The sequence below is a fragment of the Tenrec ecaudatus genome, chromosome 14 (genome assembly GCF_050624435.1).
Source record: "Tenrec ecaudatus isolate mTenEca1 chromosome 14, mTenEca1.hap1, whole genome shotgun sequence".
Taxonomy (NCBI): Eukaryota; Metazoa; Chordata; class Mammalia; order Afrosoricida; family Tenrecidae; genus Tenrec; species Tenrec ecaudatus.
In genome coordinates, this window is record NC_134543.1 from 79,750,719 (window position 1) to 79,769,351 (window position 18,633).

The 18,633-nt window shown below is 34.6% G+C and overlaps 1 protein-coding gene across 1 annotated transcript in view; it reads left to right on the forward strand.

Moving 5' to 3' along the window:
- The window catches only part of NOVA1 (NOVA alternative splicing regulator 1), a 161,309-nt gene that overhangs the window by 111,230 nt on the left and 31,446 nt on the right, over positions 1–18,633 (forward strand). Inside the window, exon 3 of the mRNA XM_075531251.1 lies at positions 9,683–9,849. Within this exon, the coding sequence (XP_075387366.1) occupies positions 9,683–9,849 (167 nt within the window). The remainder of the gene's footprint in view (positions 1–9,682; positions 9,850–18,633) is intronic.

An 18,633-nucleotide genomic window follows, 5' to 3' on the forward strand; every position in this document is an offset into this window, starting at 1 on the left:
GATTGGCCTGGCTGTAAGCCTGACAGAAGCACATCACCAAGCCTTTCTTCCATGGCCCTGCCGAGGGGGTTTGGACCTCAGCCTTGTGATTAGCAGTCGCGTGCGCCATCCCGGTTGTTGTCATTCCTCACTGCTAATTTTTTAACCAGCATCCCTGTCATTCAATCCTGATGGCTGAAAATCCTAGCATCTGTTTACCTCTAAAATGACATTCTCCCTCAATACATAAAAACTTAGAGGAATCCATGATGGCAAAGATTACACGGGTAATGCAAAATGGACCCAAGAAACCCCTGCCAAGTACTGTGAAATTTAAGAAAGAGAAAAATGAGATGCCCATTTGAGAGGTCTATGAATCGCAAATAGAAAGGATGAAGCTAAATCTAATCTTCACAAAAGAAGTTGTATCTGTGGACATCTCACTGGAATAGAGGTAAAAGGGGCCACTATGATGGGGGTAAAAAGGACAAGGAAGGAGAGAGAATAGTGTCCAGTTCGATGTAAGGAGAAAACTATGAAGCTAGGAATCTGATAAGGAGCCTTAGTCTTCTAGTAATCGATGGAAGTCTATGTGTGGTCCCGGATGGGGCAAGAGCAGCAAAGGAGGGAGGTGTGGAGGTTGTGTGATAGCCACAGGTCAGAGGAGCGGTTCCTTCAGATGAACTAACTGAAGAATACTCAATGACTTCTTCTCAGGGAGTCGATCAATGAGTAAACCCATGAAGCCAGAAACCACGTGGAAAGTGGACAGGAAACCATAGACTCAGAGATCACTTTTAAATTAAAGGCGGCCAGAGGATTACAGTAAACCAGTCAAAGTGCATGAGACTCTTGGTAAGCAGAAGCCCGAAGATCTCTCTTCAAGTAGATTACATGTCAGAAATGCTGAAGAGCTATCCAGAGGGCAGGAGGTTGGAGACAGAGCAGCGTTTCTGTTTCTGTTATATGGTATGAATTCATCGGATAGAGAAGCAGCTGTCTAGCTTGGAGTGCTTCCGTTTCTCAGGGTGTTTCCATAATTATTTAATCATTTGCAATAAAAAAGCACCTATAGGAGATTAGTTTATATGAAATGAAGAACTGAATTATAGAAATTTATTCTATCAAGACATTTTTTCCATTTTCCAAGGCATACCTTTTAAAACTAAGATAATGAGTTTGACAATTAAATTTATTTTATTGTTTCACAGAAATTTCTGAATAATAAATACCTGCTTTGATAGCAGTTGAACATACATCTGAGAGATGAGTTACCCATTTTCACATCTCATTTTCATTTTCTATAAATCTAATATATTCTGATAACCTTTCTTTATTTGAATTTCTAAATTTTAATTTCAAATTCTCATGTTTCCTAAATATTCTGTTGCATGCTCATGTTTTATATAAATAATAAAATATTTTGTAATTATTCACAACATCATGAGCACAATATAGCTATATCACATGGAGAGTATAGATTACCAGATAGTATTAGTGGTAGGTTAATATTTTCTTTCTTTATAAACTACTGTCATTTTATATTATGTCAACACACATCAAACTATATCCAAAATAAATACAACATTCATGGAAAGATTCCATGATCTTTAATCTCATTTTTTTTCACGAAACTTATGAGAACCCTCTTATGTATTGTGGAAATTCCTGTAATTGTTGTCAGCCTTTACAAATATATCTTCTATTAAATCCTCTTAAAATCATGGGGTAACAATCACTATGCTTACTTTTTATTTTAATCATTTTATTGGGGGCTCATACAACTCTTACCACAATCCATACATACACTATGCCTCCCTTTTATTCATTGGATTTAACATTATGACATTCACTCACTGCAGCAACTGGCTCTGAATACATACAATTGTGGACCTTGTTTTTATAGACTCCTGTTGAAAGTGGAATGATTCCCTTAAAAGCCTTTTATTGTTTTAGATAATTTTATTGGCACATTTTTCACCTATCATACAATTCAATAGTATAAGCATTTATTTCCGTCTTATATCATTGTCATGAGCGCCCCCCTTGCCCCCAACCTTCCCTACCATGCCCCCAAGACACCATCAATACAGTGATTGTCTCTATAGCTTAGCCATCCTGAATTTCATATACTGAACAACGTAGAAAGAAAAATATAGAACATCGAGCAAACCCACTGCATTCTGCATGACAACAAGGCTATCCACATCCTTGGGCTGTAGCCATAGGGGACTCACCAGAGACTCCATTCCTGTGTGGACCCTGAGAATGGACTTGGGGCTCCCACTGTCACCCGCGGTCTTCCAAAAATCAGATGTTCACAATTTCAGCTCTGATTTCATTCTCCCCATTGGTTTGGGATTTTATCGTTCACAGTCCTTGGATTACAGAGGCCAGTGTGCTTCTTCCATGTGAGCCCAGCTATGCCTCACTAAAATGGCTTATTGTTGGAAGAAAAACCTTTCAGAGCCCCGGCGCTATTCTTCATAGCCGGGCACCATCAGATTTCTATGCCCCACTTGGTTGTGGCACCGTATCTTCAAGTCTTCTGTTTTTCAAGAACATGGGAAATTGTTTCAGTGCTCCATCTTGTCTACCTCTAGATGTGACTTCAAAGATAAAGCTTTAATGTGTATCCAGAATAGTACGGTTATCAGAGGGCTGTATGTTCTATGCTCTGCTTCTTTTGTTCATTTTGCAAGACATTGATTATCTAGTCAGGACACCAAGGATCATGTTTCTGAGCTCAGTTTGATTGTACTATTTCCCCAATTCCAGAGTGGCCTATAGTAGAATTCTGAGAGAAATTCTTGTTTGTACAAAAGGAATTGCCAGAAGAATTTCAAGTGTCGTATTTCTTGTAGCAAAACTTTTTAAGAGTACAAATCAATGTCAAAGTAATGACAATAATTGTTGGACGTGGAGGAGGGGAGTCAGCAGATCTATAAGTCTATAGGCATACATAATTTAATTAAATGACTGGTGGAGTTTGGTTGTAACTGTTTTCCTGTTATTCATGATGGACGTTGAAAGATATTGGCCAGACTAGGCTACTGTCATGATCTTCTGCTGTGGATGAATGAGCGGTAGTCTTCATTATAACTGTTAGTCATAATGTTTGGATGCCTTAGGATATAACAACAAAACAACAAATCTAAATCCCTGCCATCCAGTGTGTTCAACTCGTAGTGACATGATAGAACAGTAGAACTTCCCCTGTGGGCTTCTGCGGCTGGGAGTCTTTATGGGAGCAAAACAGTTCACCTTTGTCTCCTCGAGTAGTTGAGTTTGAATCTAGGACCGTGTGATAGCAGCCCAACATATCACCCACTATGCCACCAGTGCATCTTGCTTTAGAATATGAACACTGGAATTAGGTATCATGTATTAGAACAATTATAGACATTACGTAGAGTTTTTAAAATGTTATGCCTCCAATCTTCAGGGTTCTTCAGAAGTTAGAATCCCCTGAACTACTTCATAGGAATGATGATTTTTCAAACATGTTGTTTCCATGCAAGGGCCAGAGAATCAGTCAGTGATACCCTAGTCAGTATTTTTCTCTATGATGGCTTGGGACTAACAAAATGTAGTTGCATCACCAAGAGGTTTAATCACCTGTAAAAGAAAAGCAATTATTATGCTGCATCATAAGATGTCAATTCCTATAGTTAATTTTCTCTTGATCCTCTTGTTGAAGTAATGCATTTTCCCCTTAGTAATTATAGAGTAGGAGTAAGAATTATCAAATATGCATCATGGTATAATGGTTTAAAAATTGCAATTAAAAATTGAACTATAATGGGAATTATATGCTTTTTAAAAAGAGTAAATGCTTTTGTTGAACTGAAAACATTCTAGAAATCTTGATAAACTCCTGTGGTGGTCTGTTATCTGCAAGAAGGATCAATAACATTTTCTTTTAAGGTGGGTTTGGAATAAATCTATAGAGATATATAACTCAATGTACTTGACAAAATGTCATACTTGTATGACATTTTTATATTTCAGCAACCTATATAGGTGCTTTTTGAAATTATTTTAATTAGGTAGCTTACCTAACATTGCATTTTCACAGAATTTGTGGCCTTGTAAAAAAGTAGTGTGTTTGAGAAGATCCTATATCTCTTTCATTTGTTAGTCATGAATCTTTGATCCAATTGCTTATGATTTTCCAATCCTTTAACTGTAGTTTAAGATAATATTATTGCAGGAGTAGGAAGTATTTAATGTTTAGTGATTCCCACTAAACCTTTTCCTGCATGGGTCTGGTAAGAAGGTGTGGGAAGATACTGATGAGATTCCCTGAGATGCTGCTTAGATATTAAACGAGCCCTCGGAGAAGCAGGAGAAAGGATCTTCTTATCTGCAAAATCCTTCCCGACCCAAGATCCCTCCACAATGAACCTCATGAATCCGGCAGACCACCAGAGGAGCAGCAGCTGGGGCACCGGGGACGAAGCATGGAACAGATGGTGGACTTTCCCAGCCCATTGTGGAAGTGAAGCCCAGTGCTTTTGTGCAGGAGGCTGGCTTGCGGAGTGGGTGTCTCTGTGCGCTTAATTGGGAAATTGAACTTGCTGACCCGTGGAAGTGAAGTGGCGTGCCTTTGGGCTGAGGATTACTGGACTAGGATGCCTCTGAGCAAATGCTGGGAGCTGGGTTTGCAGACCCATGGAGCTTCAGCTGACTGTTTTGGTTTTGAGACTTGTAGCCGAGTGGCATGCCCTGTGACACTAACAGGAATGTTTCTGATAATGTCGATTAGGATGAGTGATACATTGTAAAAGGACTCGATGGATTTCCTTGTTGCGTTGTTTTGTTTTGTTGTTTCTGTACTGCAAGTGTTTTCCCTTCAACCTGGTGTGATCTTCCCCATGCTCTTGCAAGTTTCCACTGTTGCAAAGGTTCCAGCTTCCACAGGTTTTATGGTAGTAATTTCTCAGTGCTGCAAATCACTTACCTTATTTGCTGTTCTGTTCTGACTTTTTAGGGTTTTTGTCCCCTACTGCAACTATATGACGTTTTTTATCAGCTGTTTTTGGAGGTAAAAAGGGTTTTGAAAGGTTGAGATAAAGCAAACTCATGATCCTGGCGTCACTTCCGACTCATGGCAGCCCTGTGCGATGAGGTAGCACTCACTACCTCTGTGCATTTCCAAGACGAGCGTGTATGAGCTTAGAGCCCCATCTTTCACTGGGGGTTGTCACTGCCAGACGGAAGTAAGCAGCACAGTGAGTGGCCCACTATGCTATCAGGCCTCTTATACGTTGAGACAGAATAGATCATACTCTGGTTTATGTTGTTGTGTTGTTGAGTTGGCTGCAACTCAGAGAGACCCTATGCGTAAGCGAACGAAATGTTGGCATCTTCCCAGTTATCACTGTGTTTGTACCTTTTGTTGCTCTTACCGTGTCAATCCATCTCATCAAGGGTCTTCTGTTTCCAGTTACCAGCATCATGTCCTTTGCCAGGAATTAGTCCCTCCTGAAAACAAGTTCAGAGTACATGAGACCGTCTTACTAGCCTCACTGCTAAGGAGCATTCTGGCTGGGATTCCCCCACAACAGAATGGTTCACTCTTCTGGCAGTTCATCATACTTTCTAAATGTATTCATTCTGATCTGGTCTTTCTTATTCTTTGTTCAGCTGTCACATGCATATAAGGTGATTGAAAATGCCATGGCTTCTGTCTAGTGCACCTCACTCCTTAACCTAGAGTAGATTTAGGACCAGCTCCATTTGTTCAGAACTGGTGTATTGTGTTTCATATTACATCACATCTCGTATCATACCATATTCTAACCCTTAGTGATGCTGATATTGATCAATGATGACAACTTGATGTCCCCATTTCAAAGGTTAAGTTAATGTTTTATCTAGTGGTTTTTATTCATTGCAAACTAGTCCCTAACTCAATTACTTCATAGTATTGAGTAAAAAAAACGAAGGAATAGTAAAGGAAAAATTATAATTTAAGAAATTTCAAATAACTCTAGCAGCAATGTAATGGATAGGTAAGAGAGGATGGGATCTAGTGATGGCATGTTATCTTAGATCGAGTTGTTATTACTGTAGTTAGGCATCATAGTAACCCTAAGTACAACAGAACAAAACACTCCCAGGTCCTGTGCCGTCCTTAAAATTGTTCCTCTTCTCGAGACCATTGTCTCAGCCAACCTACTTGCTCCCAAGGAGCATTATGGCTGTACTTTTCCCAATACAGATGGAATAGGAACAATTGAACTTATTCATGATTATTAGGTAGCTTCATAGAGAGAATATTTTTTCATAATTTGTTATCAAAATATTACTATGAAATTCACTTAATATCTAAAACATTTTAACATTTGATATTGCATATGAAATGAAAACTTTATGGCACTTCAAAATGTATTACCTGACTCTGACACTAACCCTTTTGTAGGAGATTTTAGAATTCCTCCTTTGTAATGGCAATTTAAATTTAGGGTATTGTATGGGCCTGGATCTTCACATTATACAAAATGTGAGCATATTTGTTTGCGTAACCAGTTTTCAACTTTTGTTGCAATTCTGCTGCAAAGAGAAGTGAATGCTACTCTTAAACAAATGAAATGATAAATAACTGGCAGTTTAGTTTAGACGCTAATGGAGCCTAAAAGCCTTTAAAATGACAAAAAAACAGTAACTTTCATGATTTATAGACTCATTTTTGTTACACAGTTTGCTCATATACCTGACAGTCTTTCCTTCTTGTGACTTCCTTCTAAAATTGATGGTTCTGCGTTATCTAAGTGAAAAGACCATTAGAGTCCCGTAGAAGAATATGACAGCATCTCTTCTGTGGAGTACAACAATTCCCAGTGGTGGGTGAACAATCCCCTGTTTTCTTTCTTTTTGGTAATGTTGCTCATGCAGGTGGTGTGATTGAATCCTCAAAGAATATGTACTGCAGCTGCAAACCTGTGAACGGTGTTGAAATTGTCTCATACATGCTTTGGGAAATTTAGTTTTAAACAATCATATTTCTTTATGGCTCAGTGATTTCCATCTACCAGTCTACACAACATCAAGAGTATTGGGATCACTGTGTCGTCTGACATGATATGTATTGCATTAAACAGAATCTCTTTACTTACTCAGTGCCTTGTATTATAAAAAGTATTTATCCTATTTATGTTTGACTGATTCCCTTTCTTGCTCTGACATCCTCAAAAGAGCTCTCTGTGCTTGTCTTCAAAAGCAGGAATGAAATTTGATCTATGTTTTGTGTTGCCCGCTGACTTAGAGGAGAACACTTTTCATTAGCTGCATTGATCAGTCCCTATCCTATTTTATTGGACAATTAATGCAACCATGTAAAGACTCCCTAGAGCATCGCTATGAACTTGATACTTTTACTCAAGAACCACAGTTACACACCCAGATGGACAAGGAGATTGAAGGCGGATTAGGAAGCATGAGGGGAAAACTGAGACCTCAAATGCACATCACATTTTCCAGTTTCCAACTAACCCTAAAAATGCAGGCTGTGAAAGTCTCTATTACAATGTTTTGTAAACATTAAGAAACTTTCTGTTTCATTTGCACAGTTATTATTAATAACACAAACATTTAGACTGTAACCATATAATTTCAATTTTTCTGTTCCTATTCCTATGTTCTAAGTCCTTTTTTAGAGTTAAGAATGATAATTTTCATGGTGATTTTTAAACTTCTAGAAAAGAATGACTCATGTGACAATCTTTAAAGCACTATAAACACCTTATAGTTATGTCAAGGAGGTTTCACAACACTGATTTCTAAGTTTTACAAACACTCTAGAGTAGCTAGTAATTTTAAAACTATGGCCCCAAAAAGACTTATTTTAGACACTTGAAAGTCTTCACATTATTTTCAAACAAATATTTTATAAATTGGGAAGTGGCATCTTTTTAATTTGGGGAGGATAAATATTTAGTAAAGAAATACTTATGTTTGAGAAGCAAGTTTATGTATTGTGTCAGGACGCTAAGAGTAAAACTGCAGTTTATTACCAGGCGGCTGTGCTGGGATTCAAAATAGTCGGAAAAAGTAATTTATTCTTACTATATTAAATTGTATTTTTGAAATGCAATATAGGCTACAATACCTCTGAATTAAACCCATCCAATTTCATTTTAGTCATGTCTCATATGTATATTTTATTCATTATCTATGAAACAAATACTGTTAATAATATCCTTATTATTTATTCATGATTTTGAAATTCTAAAAGCTACTTTTAAATTTTCTTTTTAATTTTAATAATCTGTCATCTTTTAAAAACTGTATCAACAATAGAGATAGCACTGATTCATTTATCCAAAAAGTATTTATTGTATACCTACTATGTGCCAGGGAGCATTCTTCTTAAGCTTTGCATAAAAAAAGAAGCCTCCCCGACATCAAGTCAACTCCAACTCTTTTTTTTTTTTTTACATTTTATTAGGGGCTCATACAACTCTTATCACAATCCATACATATACATACATCAATTGTATCAAGCACATCCGTACATTCTTTTGGCCTAATCCAACTCTTTAGTGACCCTATAGGACAGGATAAAAATTCCCTATGGATTTCCCAGAAGGTAAGTCTATGGGAGTAGTAGAAAGACTCATCTTTTTCCCACAGAATGGCTGATGGTTTACAATTGTTAACAACTGTTAACCTAAAGGTTAGCAGACCAAAGCATAACCACTTCCCTGCTAGGGCTCCTACACCAGGCTTTGTATGTAAAGCATAGAAAAAAAGCGAAACAATCCTGTCATGTAAAACTTACATTCTAGTTGAAAAGTAAAATATAAATGGAGGATATTAGAGGGCAGCAGTTGCCACAAAGGAAAGAACAGGGTGAGTTGAACAGCAGAGGACGGAGAAAATTCCGCAGTTGACATTCTGTAAAGTTCGATACTTTTCTGTATAGCCTCTGAACTATCATATACATGCTTCCATAATTTTTCACACCATACGATATTAAGAGACGCGGTTTTTTGGTTTTGGCCTAAATAATAAGCTCTTTGAGAGTTGTATAAATCTATATCTGTGCTTTACCACCTACTTGCTGTTGGCGAGACTATACCCGGTAAACATACGCCAGCTCAACAGTTCTCCATGTAGCAATCAGTCACATTGATGACGCTCCCTGAGCTGTACAACCATTCTCACCCTCTTTTCAGAGTTGTTTCCCCTGATTAACACACATTCACCAACTTTAAGGTTCCTGTCGAATCTGTGGAGTGGCTGTTTTATAACTTTCATCCCATACAAATAGTTCTTAAGCATAATGTTCAGACAGAGAATTTTTACAAGCTAAACTAAACTGTTGCATGGCTTTAAGAAAGCCTCAGGGACTCTTTGAGGCTAATGTTTTACATATGACCTCAGGTAACAGTTGCAGTAGCTCTCTGAGCCTTATGCACGGTCAGTATTGGCTCTATGAAGGACTGAGTGAAATGATTCAGTATTTCACTGGGTCTCTGGTTTTGTTGAAATCCAAGAACATCACCTGAAACTAAAACAACTAAAGAAGAATGAATGAAAATAAGATTAAAAGAGGCATATGTGCAATTGAAAATTTGAGAGTTCAAAATTTTCCATTATTTGATTGATATAATTATATCAGTCTCCCTTTTCATTTTGTATTAACATATATGAATAAACCAAGGCATCTTTTCTGAAAATCAGTTTTTCTTCACAGGTACTACTGAACGAGTGTGCTTGATCCAGGGAACAGTCGAAGCACTGAATGCAGTTCATGGCTTCATTGCAGAAAAAATTCGAGAAATGCCCCAAAATGTGGCCAAGACAGAACCAGTCAGCATTCTCCAACCCCAGACTACCGTTAACCCAGACCGCATCAAACAAGTGAGTGTTTAGTTGGGAATCAGAGAGAAATTTTCACCACTTATTATAAGTGCTTTATTAAGGAAACCTTAAGACTTTAATTTACAAAGGCTGGGTTTTTTAATCTTTAGTAAAACATAAAAGAGTTGTTATTTAGCTATTTAAATATTAGTAAAATCTCCTAATTAATTTAGTAAATGATTGAATTATTCATCTATTAGTGTTTACTTGAGAACAATGTGTGATGCTTTTAAAAACTAATTTGTAGGGGTATAATTGATTTAATATTTTATTCCTTTATAAATAGAGTATACCAATTAAATTTTTTTATACTGTAGTTTTCAGTATAGTATTATAAATATAATCCTGTTTTGTTAATTTAATGGTCTTTAACATTTTTCATCAACAAATATGTATAAGTAAATCTGTGTATTTGGCAGCTCTTTGTTTAAATCAGCTATTATGTTTTATGTAACTTCTGTAGTATTTGCATATATGTCATGAAAGGCTAATTTTTAATGTATGAGATATTCTGTAACAAAATTTTACTTTAGAAAGTTGTGAATTTTTAAGGTTTTTTAACGTCTGACATGTAGAAGAAAATGATTTTTTTACTGTGAAATAAGATGGATTCTTCCCCCATAGACCTTAAATTATCAATTATTTGATACTTTATATTCATAATTATTGTTTCTACCTTTGTCCTTTTACAATTAGTCTCTTAATTTGTGACCATTTTCAATAGATTATGCCTTCAAAGGAAATGTATTTTTTCATTAACTCCCAGAATATTTTATTTCTAAATATTTGTTTATTGTAATAAATTTGAAATGTAGCTTAAAGTCTTATTAATTTCATGTTTCTGAATTGAAAACAAAATTTTTAAATAAACAGGTTTAATCTATTATAGTGCTACCAATATATAGATAAAGGTGAATGCTGACTAAACATATGTAAATATAGAAATTAATAATTAGGCTATAGTTTTCAAACTTTACACTACTAGTGTTTACTAGTCATTTCCATTTTAAAAGAATCCTCCCATGTCTACACTATAAGAATAACAGTTTACTTTTCCATATAAAATCATTCCTCATACTTTCAGTGTCAGAATGTTTCATTTTACCTCTTTTTAGCCTTTAACAACATGTCCCTTTATTTCTACAGTAGACTATTAATATTTTAAAACACTAAGCATTATTGGGGTTTTTTGTCCTTCACTATTTGTAGTTTTGAAAACAAAATATTTTATTTTTGCTAGGTGTGATAATATTAGGAAATTTCATCCAAAGAGTAATATAGACTGAGGCATTGAATATGATACTATGACTTGGTACACATTCGGGAGTTTAGTTAGAAACTTCTAGGTTAACATTACCTGACTTACACAATCAGCATCAAGGTGTAGTAGTGTCCATGGCTACATCTGCCATAATCTAACAGATTAATTTCTCCCTTCCGTTTTATAACTTCTATGAGAGTGTTTGAACATCTTCATTTTTAAAATAAAAATAAACATAAAGTGTCATTTGAATCGTATGATAATATTGCAGTATCTTATGACGGATAAGAATTTGTATCAGTGTTACAGTAGCAAATAACTAGTTAAGCGATGGCATACAAATCGTTGCTAAAGTTTTCAGTTTCTCTATGGCCATGTGGGAGTTGTAGGCTACAATATACCTGATGTTAGTCTAGGTTTATACACACTGACAATTAAGATGTTTTATTTTTATTTGCCTTGCTTAGATAATGTTATTTAAGGTCATAATACATGATATAAAATTACAGTGGTTGATTCTCTTTTGTGTGTTTGTATTCATTTTTAAGCCTTGTAGAATTTTTCAGATTAAAAGAAAATTATTTGGGGTATTAAACATTTTATGTAATCAACAGTGTATGTGAAAGGAAGTTAACAAAAAGTATACTAAATCTACTCGGGAAATATATTCAACACATGCAGTTTCTTCGTAATGATAGACAATGAAAAATACTACTTGTAAATCTAAAGATGCCAAACACATTTCTAAGATGTTATAAATGAGGCTTTTTATTTTGACCTCTTAAATTTGTTATTCAACCATTTAATAGGTATCCTAGTTTACCAGTATAGGGCTCTTTGCCGAATCATTCTCTAAATAATAGGTCAAGAATGTTCATGTTATGTGAAAAGTGAATTCATGTTCAGAATTAAATTAAGCATTTGATCAGTGATTGTGTTTACCTACTGTTTTTATGACCATTATTTTAAAATTTTGCTTGTATTATTGTTTTAAAAGTATAATTTGCATGTAACTTGGATTTAAAATAGGAAGTCATATTTTGTTCTAAACAAATAAGAGTTGTTTTAAAGTTTACATTTCACAATTTACTTTTTAAGAAAATGCTATATTCTAAATTGTATTATCTAGGTAGAGTTGGTAAATAATAAAATTGGATAAATCAAATTTTTTTACCCAAAGATACCTACTCTTATTTATGACTAGGTTCTCAAACATGTATAGGAGTCCTGGAAGTGTAATGGGTTATGTACTGGGGTACTGAACCACAATGTGGGCGGTTGGAAACCATTAGCCACTCCTCAGGAATAAGATGAAGCTTTCTACTCCCATGAAGAACTATAGACTCAGATCCCAAAAGTGCAATTCTGTTCTGTCAATGGGTCCTTGTGAGCGGGAAATGACGCGATGGCAGTGAGGTGTTTTTTGTTGTGTTTTGTTTTAATTTTGAGGTAAATTTTGATAACTGAATAAGTGATATGAACAAAAATATTCTACCAAATGATACTTACTCATTGATGACTATGTTCTCAAACCAGTATAATTTCTTAAATAAAATTAACCCATAATGTTATCACAATTCTTTCAAAATAGTAGGATGTCATAATGTAGCATGCCAACCTTACATTCAATTTAAACATTGGATGTAGTGAACGAGTCCAATATTAATTGGTAAACACATTTTAAAGAAAATCTTTATTGTGAAAGAAGGGTCTAACGGCATTTAAAATATTGTAATGTGAAAGTCAAATTAAAATAGAAAAGTAATTCTATATAGCCCCAAGAATTTTTGTCATTAAAGTGGACAAAATAGCCATTGTAGTTATTAACTTATTTATTTATTCATTAAGTTGAGGATTTATTAAATGACTTATTCAGGAATTCGAGTAGATACAAAATTATAGCTCTTTTTGTCTAAGGCTACTTTGTTAGCGACCCTACATTCTTAAACTGATATTTTAAATACAAATAGATTAGAACAACAATATAAACAATGTACTACTGTAGTTAAAATAAAAACAACAAATGAAACTCACTACCATCGAGTGGCTTCTGACTCATGGTGACCCTATAAAACAGTGTAGACTTTTCGGTGGGTGTTTGAGACTGTAACTCTGACTGAAGCAGACAGCCTCCTCTTTTGCTTGTGGAGCAGCTGCTGGTTTTGAACTGCTGACCTTATGGTTAACAGCCGAGTGCATGACCACTATACCACCAGGACTGCTACTGTAGCAGTGAAAAGGAGTGTGAGGACTGCAGTGATAGACAGTAGTCTTCTAAAATAGGCAGGCACTGGAACTGGACTGGGAAGCTCTGTGAGAATTGCCAAAATAGAGAAGAAGAAGGAAGAAAATCAATGAAACAATAAGGGTATTCTCTCTGTCCTCTGAGTTGAAATTGAATTGATGCAGTGAGTTTGTTTTGGGAAAGGGGGATCTGTTCAGCATTTAGAAAACTATGTGGACAGAAATAGAACATCCCTGTTGGAGGTAGAAAAAAATGTTAGCGTGGGCAGGGTGGGGCTACATATTCGCCTTGGAAGCTCTGCTGAGCCATATTCTGTAGACCCAAGTCTCATGATATTTGCCAAAAGCGTTCCCGTTATTTCTGTGGATGGTTGTGAAAGGAAGGAGAGTGCCTTTGTGATTCTCTTAAGTACAAAATCAAGACCTGTGCTTGGGATACTTGTAGATCCTGTGGGCAGGAATTAGCTATCTTTTATGCAGGTTTTCGGGATCCATTCCAAAACTGGTTCTATAGAATACTTATTAATTCAAGGGGAAATTCATTTTTGTCAGGCAAAAAAAGTGATTGTTGGAATGTTGGGGTAATAGCAGTAGTAGTGCAGTGATGGTAGAGGTAGTAATAGCAGTAGAATAAATGCTAGTGTAACTAACAATAAGAATAGTGTGTGTAGAGAAAATATCCACATATTCTGTGTTGGTTAGTATGTTAAACACATGTGCTATCACATTTTATCTTCATGAAAACCTTAAGAAGGTACAGATTCCACATTGCGTTTGTAGGAATGGTGGGTTGAGAAATTTGATTTTTTGTCTACGTTAATGCAATTGGTATTGCTCTGAAAACAAAGCTATGTGGCCCCCAGATATGTTCACTCACTGACATCAAGTTTTTTCTGACTCATAGTGACCCTGTAAGACAGTGACACCCAACCTGTGGGTCATGACCCCTTTGGGGGTCAAACGACCCTTTCATAGCATACGCCTGATTCAAAACAGTATCAAAATGACAGTTATGAAGTAGTAATGAAAATAATTTTATGGTTGGGGGTCACCACCACATGAGGAACTATAAGAAAGGGTCGCGGCATGAGGAAGGTTGAGAACCGCTGCTGTCGGACAATACAGGACTATTCCTGTCTGTCTGAAAGACTGGAAATCTTTACAGGAATACAGCTTAATCATTTTCACTTGGTTTCAAACCACTGACCTTGTCAGAATTGACTGAATTGTAGTGAAAGATATTAGTGAAACAAATTTCAGTAGATTTGGGTTTTGTTTTTATTTTTAAGTCATCAATAAACCAAGAGGGAAGCCGTATTTGACTGTCTGGTGTGAAGGTGAAATTAAGATACTCAGTAGTATTGTAAGAATAAGATAAACACCTACTATTTTGGTGGTGAAATTGAGATATATGCATAAATCAATAAGTATTTTGCAGTAAACTCGATAAGACTTTGAGACTTATTTTATTCTTCCAATATGCAAATGAAAGAATTGTAATTACTATATGATTTTAAATCTAAACATAGGAAAGTCTAGAACTAGTAAATATTATTTGTCATTTGAGATAGTTGTTTTATTTGGCTCAGGCAACTGGAATTTGTTTTAAGTATTTATTTCCTTGAAACATAGATGAGGATCTTAAAGTGAAAATAAAGATACCAGATCTTGCCTGGTAACATAGTGCTTATGCGTTCGATGGTAATTGCGAGGTCAGTAGTGACAGTCTTGGAAACCTACAGGGGCGATGCTGCCCACCCTGTCCACACACTGTAGGGTCTATATGAGTCAACATCAACTTGACGGCAGTGATTTTGGCTTGTATTATCGTATAAGTGAAAATTTTACATATCATCACAGTCAAAATAAAGCAGACAAATGAGACAGAAACAGTTATTAGTAATTGTAAGTCCGAGCCTTTCCATGATAGTGGCGAAGTGCATTGGATCTGAGACAGTAGCGTGGGGTTCCTGACTCTTACATTTATTATCTACTTTTTATTAGCACAATATTTTATTTCTGTATTATTCAGATTCTTTACTCATAATATGGCATAATTATAGTATCTGTTACATAGGGCTATTGTGAATATTCACTGTTGACCTCTACATAGTACATAGGAAGATTTTTTTTGTAATAATTAAGACTAACGTATTATAGTCTATGAGAAAAAAGGACCGAGAATAAGACATTGAGAAGATAAAATACTAACGAAAAAAGAGAATAAATAACTTTAAAATTGTTGGAGATTTTTAAAGGTATTGCCATCATACGGTGGCAAGGGATGACTGAAGGGAAGAACTCTCCTAATAATAGAGAGGCTAGTTAAGTAAAGTGAAAAGATAGGATGAAAATGTGGAAACGTTCTTTTGAAGTCATGTATCTGCAAGGAAAAAAATGCATGTTAGGAAAGAAAAGTCTAGAGAGGCTAACATAGCTCCTCCACCAAAGAGGTCTGACATGTCCCAGAAGGACCTTGAAAGAGCAGAGAAGTTGTAGATGAGGAATATGAGGACGAAGAGGACAAGATGATGCAGATGTGTTGCAGGGAGAAGATGTCGGGTATGGAGGGGCTAGCCTATGAAGAAATCAACCTCTGAAGAGGAGGTAACGTTATTGTCTAGTGAAGAATGAGCTGACGTGAATTATAGTAGCTAAGGAAACTCATTCTAGAAAGTTATTATTTTATTGAAGTAATAAAAATTGTTATTGTAAAGAAAGATAAAATATATGAGATTGAACAGTTTAAGAGGAGGGTAAAGGTGTGGGAAAGCAATTATAGAAATCTAAATGATGGAGTAAGAAAGACTTGTGGAAAGTGGGCAATGGATTGATATAGAAACCAAGTTATACCAGGTGATTTAGATGTTGGAGGAGGGGAACAATAATTATCAGTATGGAAGACTAGAGACGGCATTGCAAGTTGATATATTATACCCAGGGCTTTTTATAGTTTGTTTAACAGAACTTGAAACAGAAGTTTCAGTGAATGATTATTTGATTGACATCACTTGGTTAACTGGTGGTAGATCTAGAATTACAGTTGAGATTTAGTCGTTGCTGTGTTCACTACATGTATAAATATTAGGAGTCTGGACAATCTATGACTGTCGGCCTACTTGCAATCAAACTTTATGACAAAGTGTATTTTTAGTGATATTGTCTGGTGCACCAAAATGATCTTTTGTTAATATGACCTTTAAAATTTCTGATCACTTTGTAGTTCATATTCCCAACAGCATATTTATGGCTACATTAAACTAAATGCATATGCAAGGTTGGTAAAATTTTAAAAATTTAGTTATAAGGAATCTACTGTTTTAAAATTATTGTAGTACTTCCATTTTTTTCTGCAATAATTTTTGAAGCTTCAGTGTACAAAACAGATTACTTAAACAGCCATTTTCATCATGCAGGAAAAGATATATTCCATTTAAAAGATAAACTGGTATTAAGAGTAGCTATCTTTTATACTATTTTAAAATGTAAAAAAAATCATTTTTAGAACTATCTGCTTTAGTAAAATTTTATACCATATTTTAATATATTACTGTTCTATAGACATACATGCAGTTACTTTTAATGTGTATAAGATATTTCACTAAAATATATTTAATTTAAAACCACTAGCTATAATTATGCTCAGTAATTGGATAGAAAAATGTGTTTATAAAATATTAAGAAACAAACATATTTCACATTTAAATTGTACATTGAGTGTTTCTGATGTATTTTTCTGTTCCATTTGTCTGGGTGGTTGAGAACAATTATGACCAATTCATGAATTTAAATAATAGAACTGTTAAATTTAAAATTATTACTATAATATATTAGAAAGGAATTTTTTTGATTTCAATATATTCATAAATAAATTGAAATACAAATTTTAAAAGTATTTTTACTATCAATTATATTTATATAAGAAAGATATTTTATGCTTACAAATATTTACAGGAACATACCTCAAAACCTTTACTTCACTTGTGTGTTTATTATTACTGTAATTTAAACTATGAAACTTTACTTAGAGTTAATTTACTATGACCTTCAGACAGTATTTTACTCCTCTAGGTCCAAAGTTATTCAATTGTCACTTGTTTACTTAAAATATTAAAACTAATTTTTTTACCACATTATGTTATTTGAATTATCTTTAAGTGTTTTAATATTGTCCTCAGAAATTCAGAAGTAATTTTATTACTGTGTAAAATAAATATGTCAGAATTGGTAAGACAATGCTGATAAATATATTAATTAGATCAATAACTGGTACATGTCCAATATTTAACATATGGAAGCAGAAATGGACTCCACTGAATAAATAAAACAGCATCTTTTCAAAGTTCTTAACAAATTCAAAAGTTTTAGCTTTGTTAATACACTGACAGCAAGATGACCAAATGATAGAAAACATTTTGTCTTGCTTTTCAGTTACCATGGGTCATCTATATTGAAATGTTTATACATATTTTAAATATTATTAATAATGTTTTATAACCTTATTAATAATAAACTAATCAACATTTTCAAGGCTCTATCCTACTCTACAGATATTCTAAATAAAGGGTTATTTTTTACAGTCTTTATGGTAAGTATGAAGATACTTTTATTGCCTCATCCTGAGTCACTTAGGTTAAGTAGATATCATAGTGAATCTAAGGTACTCCAGATAGATTTTTTCTTGATATAAATAGTGAATGTAGTGGCACAAATAATAAATTTAGATATTAAACTATAGTGGAAAAAACAGTCCAAGATTTTTTTTGCATTAACAATGTCCATTTTTATTTAGTCAATAACCTCATTGCTCATATTAGTACAGAACAAATTTTAAAATAAATGTTAACTACTCCCAGGAATTCTGTGTAATATAACTTGCAGCAAGTGGTGGAAAAATAGAGCCAATACTAACCTCACAGGATATATGGTAGTATGATTGGGAGAAAGTTGGACTTTCTACTCCCGTGAAGAATTACAGTCTCAAAAATTCACAGGTGTAGTTCTAACCTGTTCTCTTAGGGCATTATAAATCAAGATGGCAGTGACTTTATGGTAGTATGAGATCATTCACATATACCAGTACAATATTTGCATAAAAAGAAAGTATTATGGGTGATTTTTCATGTTCGAAAATGAAAATATATCTGGATAAATAATGCTGGTTTTTATTCTAAAAAACAAAACTGAATCATTAACAATTCAAAGACTTATTTTTCTTTCTATATGAGGTATTATTTTTTACTGTAACCTCTCTTTTTTCTCTTCCTTTCCCTCTTGTC